Below are 8,705 nucleotides of genomic sequence, written 5' to 3' on the forward strand. Positions count from 1 at the left end.
CTCAGTTTCAGGTGAGAAATGTTGCATTGGCTGAAGTGTGTTATAATTTTACTTGTGACCCTAATGAAATCGGGGTTTGGAGGTTGGTTCATGGGAATCCTACAAAGTATATTACAAGTGGTAATGATAATCTTATGTGTATATATTGCAATAAAGGTAATAATTTCATGTGTAGCTAAATGTACTGAAAGCCGATTTTCTGCACCCATTTAAATGTCTTGGTACCCTAGATGGACATAGAGTGCACCATTCCTACCTGGGGACCCGGCTGGAGCCGGCACCAATGGGTGACAGAACCAGGAGATAATGGTGGCTCTGATGTCCAAATGGGGGATTATGTTAAGGGTTAATCTTGTTTCTGAGTAACATAAGAAGAGGGACTTAGAAGTTCCTTATTTCAGTCTGGGCCTTGCACCAGATAAGGAACTAAGTAGATAAGTTTCCTTACTGACAGTTTGTGGCCTTGCAGCAGATAAGGAACTAAGTAGATACGTTTCCTTACTGACAGTTTGTGTCCGGATGCACCCGAACGCAGCAGATGTGCTTTTTCAAGATAAGTTGTTTTTGCAAGAATGGAATGTGCTAATATTCTGTTTCTCAAACTAATGACCTGATTAAGTAATTCTTCAAAGTTGCACCCTGTGCGGGCGACGGCCTATATAAGCTGTGTGTTTTTCCTAATAAAGCAGAACTCATTTGATTCACTAGGCTGTGTGTATAGTGGCTTCTTATGTTTCTCCTCGAGTATGTGCTATAGCTTTCCTTTGAATTTGGACTCAGGCAACATCAGCACTGGTCTCCGTTGAAGACCCCGCCACAGTTACATCTGTATTTAGTAGGGATATTGGGCAGAAATTAGCAGAGGATGTTGGTTCCTTGCCAGGTTTCGTCAGGGTGACAATAGTGACCTGTAAAAATTTGTCTAGTAGATACCCGATTTGCGCCATTGAGTTTAAAGGGGTTCTTTTAGGAAAAAAAAATCATACCCACCTGTGCCTTATAAGGCCAGTCACCAGGATTCTGTTGGTCTTCTCCTCTCCCTCCAGCAGCTGTCCAATCGCAGGGCAGAAGCTGGCAAATTTCCAGCTTTCACTCCTGCTCCGACCACTGCCGGATGGCAAGTCCTGTTCCCCGAGTCAGTGGGCGATGCATTAGAAGTGACAATTCGCTCACTGATTGGCCAAGCTGCGTGTTACCTCTGCCATTCTCAGAGAGTCGACGGTGTGTGCGCATGAGTCCCCCTTGCACACTCGCCGTCGACTCTCCATGGATAGCAGAGGTTAGATGCAGCCAGATCGGCTTGAGCATGCAGGCACTGCTGGAGCCAATCCTCACACGCTGCTTAACAATGGAGGGACAAGTACAACAGGTTTAGGCGATTTTGCTTTGCGTTTTTTTATCTCTTCTCTCTCCACAGGTTAGACTCTACAGGGATGCAGGGCAGGATGCAGGTGAGTATAATGTTTTTATTTTGCTGATAGAACCCCTTTAATGCTTCCAGCAGGTATGGGGAAATATGTTCTGCAAAGAATTTTAAGTATTCTCTAGCAACCTATCTGGGCCTTGGGCTTTCATGGGCTTCAATGTTTTTATTATTTCTTCCAACTCTGACCGGGAGAAAGGGACTTCTAGTATTTCATTATCTAGATACACAAGATCCAATGACTCTAGAACTTACCTCCTCATGGTAGCTGATCAGATTGGTTTGACAGAAGTGGTCTCTCATAAATCCATGCTGATAAGGAGTTATACAGCTATTTACCTTGAGGTACTTCAGGATAGCATCTCTTAGAAACCCTTCAAACATTTTACGCACAATGGAAGTAAAACTTACGGTCCTGTAGTTTTGAGGTTCACTTTTTGACCACTTTTTGAATATCAGTACTGCACTGGCTATGCCTCAATCTAATAGAACAGGCTCTGTTACTATTGTGTCTTTAAATATAAGAAACAAGGGTCTGTCTATCACATGACTAAATTCCCTTAAAATCTGGGTTTGTATGCCATTCGGACCCGGTGATTTGTCTATTTTAATCTTTTTAAGATGGCTCTGTACTTCTTGCTGGGTTAGACTGGTAACATATAGAGATGAGTTTAATGGAATGTGCAGATTATGGGGATAAAGCACAGGAGCAACAGTCATTGGGACAGCTGTCATGTGGTTATGCTACTGACACTCGTCCTATGTAAAATAAACCTAATTACTATCACTGTGTGCAGCTAGTGACTATTATGTGGTGCCTTCATTATTCTGAGGTAATCTAGATCCTAGGGCTAAACCGCTGAAGATAGATAGATAGATAAATGAGTGTTATCCAGCCTCCACCTGAGGGCGGACACCAGGGTAAGAGCTGTCATAGGCTAACCCCTGCTCCTTCTCATCCCATGTGCCTCACTCCCGAACTGGCTGCTCCACTTCGAACCTGCTAAGACTGCTTCATCCTTCAACATCCACAAAGGTGACACCCGCACCTAACTGTCTACGCTTCTGCCTGCTTCATCTTGCATGTACCTCATCACCATCGACAAAGATTGCACTCCTCTCTATCATTTGCTCACGTCCATGCTTTGCCTTGTCTATGCTGATGCCTCACCCCTTCATACTTGTGCATAGTTTGCTCCCGCTTATGTTCACGCTCTGGTCTGTCCTTTTCTATGCATCACTCTTCCCTCTGCACTAACCACATCCCTCCACTCTTGCCTTTGCTTCACTCCCTTCTCCAAATAGACCCCACCCTACTGACCCCACTCCTCAACCGAGCAAACCGTGCACCCAGACATGGCCGCTCGACGGAACAGGAGGCAGATCGAATCCACTGCCTCTAACACCATGCACACTAACATGCTCATCTTTGCTCTAACCTCAATCGCCATTCTCATTGCAGCCCCAACACCTTCCTCCTATGTCCATCCCCAAAACACTCCAACCACATCAGCCACTCCCTGCTCTCCTCGCCCAAGCTTATCTCACACTGAAAAGGACCCAGGAGCAACTTATCTGCAAGTTGTGAAACACTGAGCACAGCAGAGCTCCCAACTCCAAGTTCTCACTGTGGAATGGAATAAGCAGCACTGGTTGCCTGGAGGAGTGAGAATATATAACCCCTCTGCACCTGAACACTGGCAGAATGAATAGCAAACCACACCTCTAGTCTACTCCTAGTCATGACTAATCCAGCCTTTCATGCAGCAAAGGCAGACTGTGCCAACAGAACTCTGCACATGATGCATTAACACTTAACCTGCTTACAAGAAAACAGGTCTTTGGCCTGTGTTGAAGCCACCATACCATGATGTTGTCACGACCAACAGGCCGCGACACTCCTCCTTGCTCCTCCTCCTCCATTGGCCCAAGGGACACTTCTCTTTCATGGTTCTCCTATCACTCTGACTGCTCTTTCAGTGTCTTCTTCGCTTGCTCTACCTCCTCTCCACTTCCTCTTGCTGTCAGGGTCCCCCAGGGCACAGTCCTTGACCCTCTTCTCTTATCTATCTACACAGCCCTAATCGGACAAACCAACCGCAAATTCAGCTTCAAACACCACCTCTACGATGATGACATCCAGCTCTACAGCTCCTCCAATGACATCTCTGCAGTTTTCTTCCAAAACATAACTGACTGTTTCGCCTCCAGTACTTCACCAGAGCAGCACCGACCCTATGGAATTCTACCTCAAGACATCCAGGCAATCCCTGATGCACAGCATTTCATATGCACCTTAAAGACTCACCTCTTTAAAGAAGCATTTCAACTCCCCTGATGTAGTCTCCCACCCCATAAAAATTTCTCTCCCCCATAACTCCTGCACTTCTCACACACCATATCACCTGCCCTCTACCCTATGTATCACCCCTGCCCCTGTTTTGTTTCCAAAATCTTTTGAATACTAATTGTAACCTTTGTAATGTTTGAGCTCCCTTGTATGTAAAAAGCACTGTGGAATAAGTTATCTTATCACTTGTGGTGAGTAATATTCATAGAACAGAATTAGGGCAGGCTCACATCGGTGCAATTTAATAGCATATTAGATGAACGTATAATACTGGGTGAATGGAGTCAATGAAAATACACTGATTTTCATTGATTCATTCACACTTGTGTATACACATTGCGCTTAATATGCACATAAAAAATAATGCAGTATGTTCTATGTTTACCACATATTCTGAGCCATAGAACCCTATTGTTCTTTATGGGTGTGCAATAAATGCTGCACATATGTAATTAAATTTTGTACATGCAACGTTTATACATAATATTGCTAAGCGACAGTGTGGGAAATTAAAAAAAAAAAAGAAACAAGACTGTGCATGACAGTTTGCATGAAATATGCTGGCATGCTCAGTAAAAAAATCACTTCTATACGTGGCCAAATAAAATGCTGTGTTATACCTGGCCTTAGAGTGAATAGCGGTAAATAACTACAGAGTGGAGGTCAGATTGCTTGTTTACTGTTATGTCATTGTTATTTACAGTTTTGTATTATTAAACTTTGTATGTTTTTGGTAAAACTTTTGGCTCCATCATTTCCTATAACCTGCATTGTGTATCACCTCCTGCTACACTTTGTCCTTGTACACATTGTTTACACATTAATTGAACCTAGATTTCCTTACATTTTTCTCTCATCATAGTATCCACCCTTAGCAGTGATCACACTACATATTTATTTTCCTGATTAAATCCATGTTAATCAATAACTTGCTTCTTTTCTTCATTTCCCAAAAATTGATTTTTAATGCTGTATAGAAATTAATGAGCTGTTGTACACAGATGTTCATGTTTGGCTCAAATCCTTTGACCTGGTAAAAGGTATTGACTCAAATAGCGACTTTCCAATAGGTGGCTCTGTGAAGGAGAATCCCATCAAAGATTTGCAAAGCTCTGTGAACTGAGACATAAAAAACACATTTGTGGCTAGATTGAAGGAGCATAACATTAAAAAATGGAGCAACGAAAGGATCCTGGTGTTTGTGAGGCCGTCTTCAGCTTAGCAAATTAAGAATTAGCCCCAAATTCTACTTTACTATATGCTTCATAACTTCCCGTAGAGCTTGATATAAATGTTGAGGACAAAACAGGTCAAGCTGGTATTCTAAAAAATATTACAGGATTATGAATTCATTATAAAGACTTAACTGGGTTCTCTGGGGCCATTTTCCTTCCAGAAGCTCCTTAGGAGGCGGGACCAACATAAAGGCAGATATACTCACCTTCCCTGCTCCTTCGCTGCTAAGGTTTCACTTGTGCTTTGTTCTTGCTGTTCTTCACTTCAGGCCACTGATGATGTAACCGACACTGGGGTCAGGTCACCATTGCAGTCAATTACTGTCTTGCTTTAGCTGGTAATTAGCTGCAGCGATCACATGATGTGGTGTCAGGATGTTATTCATTTGTACCTGGAATTGAGGACAGCGGAGACCAAGATTAACTTTTGAAAAAAATATCCTGGGATAGCCCTTTTAATTTCTACAATGTTTTTGTTACAACACCGAAAAAAATGATCCAACCATCATGACCAAATAACCTGAAATTTCTGAAAAGCTTCTCTAAAATCTTTGTTCCTCAAAGTGTAGATGATAGGATTAAGCAGTGGGGTCAGCACAGTGTACATCAGAGACAAGACCTTGCTTAGAATTGCTGAATGTCCTTTTGTTGGAAACATGTAAACAATCATTAATGACCCATAAAAAAAGGAAACCACAATGAGGTGGGAGCTACAGGTGGAGAAGGCTTTATGTCTTCCGATATTGGATGGGATCTTCAGAATGGTGATGGCAATGCATATATAGGATGCCACAATTATTACAAATGGTCCCATTACTAAAAAGGACCCCAAAATAAGAACCTGAGTATGAATTATGAATGTATCAGAGCAGGAGAGCTGCAGTATAGGTTCCAAGTCACAGTAGAAATGGTTGATAATGTGTGGTCCACAGAAATGCAAATTATGGATGGAAATTACATCTGTCATTGTCATACTGAAACCCAGTAACCAAATCACATTTACTGATGTCACACAAAACCTATGATTCATGAAAGAGTGATACCGGAGAGGATTACAGATGGCCAGATAACGGTCATAAGACATCACTGACAGCAGAAGACATTCCGAGGCCTCCAATATGAGAAAGCAACACAACTGGAAGACGCAGCCTATGAGAGTCATCGTACATCCTCCATACAGAAGAGTGTGAAGCAGGATGGGGACAATATCTGTAGTCAGCAGGATGTCACACAGTGAGAGTTGGGTAATGAAGAAGTACATGGGGGACTGAAGGGTTTTACTCATTAAATACAAGACCATGATAAGAAGGTTTCCAGAAATGGTTGCAAAATATATAAAAACCAGTAAAGAGAAAATCAGAAATTTGAAGGCATGAACATTTGGAAATCCCAGAAGGATGATGGAGGTGATGTTATTTGTCAGCAGCACCTGCAGAAAAGATATGAATAACAGTTATTGTTATAAAATGGAGAGATCCACCATAATATATAATTTTTCATAATCTGCCATCAATTAAATAAAAGCTGAAATTCCAAATTTAGGGCACATTCCTGGAATTAGTAATTTGTTTGTCAGATCTTAGTATTCATCAAATTTGCATGAATATACACTGAATGGCCTCTTGTGATCACAGCTTAGACTCAGGATTTCCAAGGTCGAAGATAAAATCACATGACAAGTTTTCTGTGGATCAGTTTCAGTGTGAATCCACATGAGATGAGAAAATGCTGCATTCTGAGCAATTTCCAACAAATCCTGGTCATTGGTGCTACACTAGCCTGGGCAGGATTTCAATGCCAACCTTGTGTGATTTTCTCATATAACGGTGTGAAGAGTATACTGAGAATGGTGTCAGTGAAGAGAAATATCCAGCAAAAGAGGATCCTGTGGACAGAAGCAACTCGTCGCTGAAAGGGGTCAGAGGAGAATGTCAAAAGTCATTCTAAGCAGCAGAACTCCCATTGATGGGCTATAACAGCAGCTATAATCAATTCCAGTGCCATTGTGTCTAAGAGGAACAGAAAAGTGCCTGCAGTGGGCAATAGAGTGCAAGAATGGTATCACTGTGTGGAAAATATCACTTAGGCAGGTGAATCCACATTCCTGTTACATCTAGCAGATGGGAGGGTCAGAATTTGGTACAAACAGCATGAATCAATGAACTCTTCTCATCAACTTGTCAGAACATGTCAGGGCCTCTCTCTAATCTGTTGCAACTGCAAGAAGCTTCCTGTCCAAAGGGGCCGATGTTCCTGCAAAAGAATTTCAACACCTAATAGTTTCTACACCACAATGAAAACCTGCAGTTCTGAAGGCCACAGGAGGTCCAACGCGCTACTAGATTGGGATATCTTATAAAGTAGCAAAATACAGATCGTTTCATAAAAAAGCTTTGCATATTTTTCACATAGGAGAAAGGATGAATATTGGTCTACACTTACCTCCTTCTAGCTTTGCATTCAAAAACGTAAGCCATATCTACATTCATCTCTATAATATTTTGAACTTAAGTAAATGAATTTTGGACCAAAGTCAACTTCAAATCTGCCGCCCAAATGAAATTTTACAAGTGACGTCCCATATGAAGTGGTAGGAGCATCTGCCTCTAGCCCATATGATGTATACGGGACAATGCTAGTGATATTACAGGTCATGTGATATTCCACCAAAGAAAAGAAGAGGTGCACAAGTGGAAAGGTAAGAACTTAAAATATAGCTGTGGACTACGAGGGTGGGGGATAGTCAAATAATTGTAAAAACATACTGGGTAATATAACAGGCTATTTTTCCAGTGCATTTGTAATATATTCCTATATACTGACAGCATTGTTGTAGATAAGTACCCCAGACATAGAGGGGCTCACCTCGGCTATATCTCGGCTATGTAGAACGTCCATATGTCAGTCTGACTAAATACTAATGAAGAGCTCAGCGCAGCCGGTCTAATAGTCAGACAATAATCTTATAATGCATCATTATACAGTCATTTTATACATTGCTGATAGAAAGCTCAAGATCCGGAGAGATCTCCACCGGGCTCCCCGGGGTGCACCCGGAAAACAAGCAATACAATTTAATTAACTCATTTGAGATCTAGAGAAATATCAGTAATACATGAAAATTAAATCTGAAAAAATAGGATGTTATTCTGTTAAAGCCAGAAAATCATAAGATTTATGTTGGTTATGAATAGAGATGAGCGAGCATACTTGCTAAGGACAATTACTCGAGCGAGCATTGCCCTTAGCGAGTACCTGCCCGCTTGGAAGAAAAGATTCGGGTGCTGGCGTGGGTGAGCGGTGAGTTGCAGGAGTGAGCAGGGGGGAGCGGGGGCGGAGAGAGGGAGAGAGAGATCTCCCCTCCGTTCCCCCCTGCTCTTCCCCGCTCCCCACCAACACCCAAATCTTTTCTTCCGAGCAGGCAGATACTCGCTAAGGACAATGCTTGCTCGAGTAATTGTCCTTGGCGAGTATGCTCGCTCATCTCTAGTTAGGAACTCATTAAGCAAAAAAAAAAAAAAGTGGTGAGACCCCCACCAATCAGACTTTGCTGACCTTTCCTATGAATATGTGCTAAAACTTTTTCTGGAACAATGCATTTGAGGCCGGTTTCACGCAGGTCTTTGAGGCAGTTTTTTAAGTTTTTTTTAATCCAAAGCCAGAATTAGATTCAAAATATATAGAAAATATAAAGAAA

The 8,705-nt window shown here is 42.0% G+C and overlaps 1 protein-coding gene across 1 annotated transcript; it reads right to left on the reverse strand.

Annotated features, from left to right (window-relative positions):
* Positions 1-5,513: 5,513 nt before the first annotated feature.
* Positions 5,514-7,906, reverse strand: LOC136610438 (olfactory receptor 10C1-like). Its single transcript, XM_066589667.1, has 2 exons — positions 7,874-7,906; positions 5,514-6,437 (listed from the first exon to the last, which is right to left on the reverse strand). Exons 1-2 carry the CDS (start codon positions 7,904-7,906, stop codon positions 5,514-5,516), a joined length of 957 nt encoding a protein of 318 aa, XP_066445764.1.
* Between the last annotated feature and the right edge of the window lie 799 nt (positions 7,907-8,705).

The sequence above is a fragment of the Eleutherodactylus coqui genome, chromosome 2 (genome assembly GCF_035609145.1).
Source record: "Eleutherodactylus coqui strain aEleCoq1 chromosome 2, aEleCoq1.hap1, whole genome shotgun sequence".
NCBI lineage: Eukaryota > Metazoa > Chordata > Amphibia > Anura > Eleutherodactylidae > Eleutherodactylus > Eleutherodactylus coqui.

Coding starts and splice junctions, on each gene's coding strand:
- LOC136610438 (XM_066589667.1), bottom strand. CDS start 7,906: ATGGACGTTCTACATAGCCGAGATATAGCCGAG. Junction 6,438..7,873: donor ATAGCCGAGATATAGCCGAG/GTGAGCCCCTCT, acceptor TCTTTTCTGCAG/GTGCTGCTGACAAATAACAT.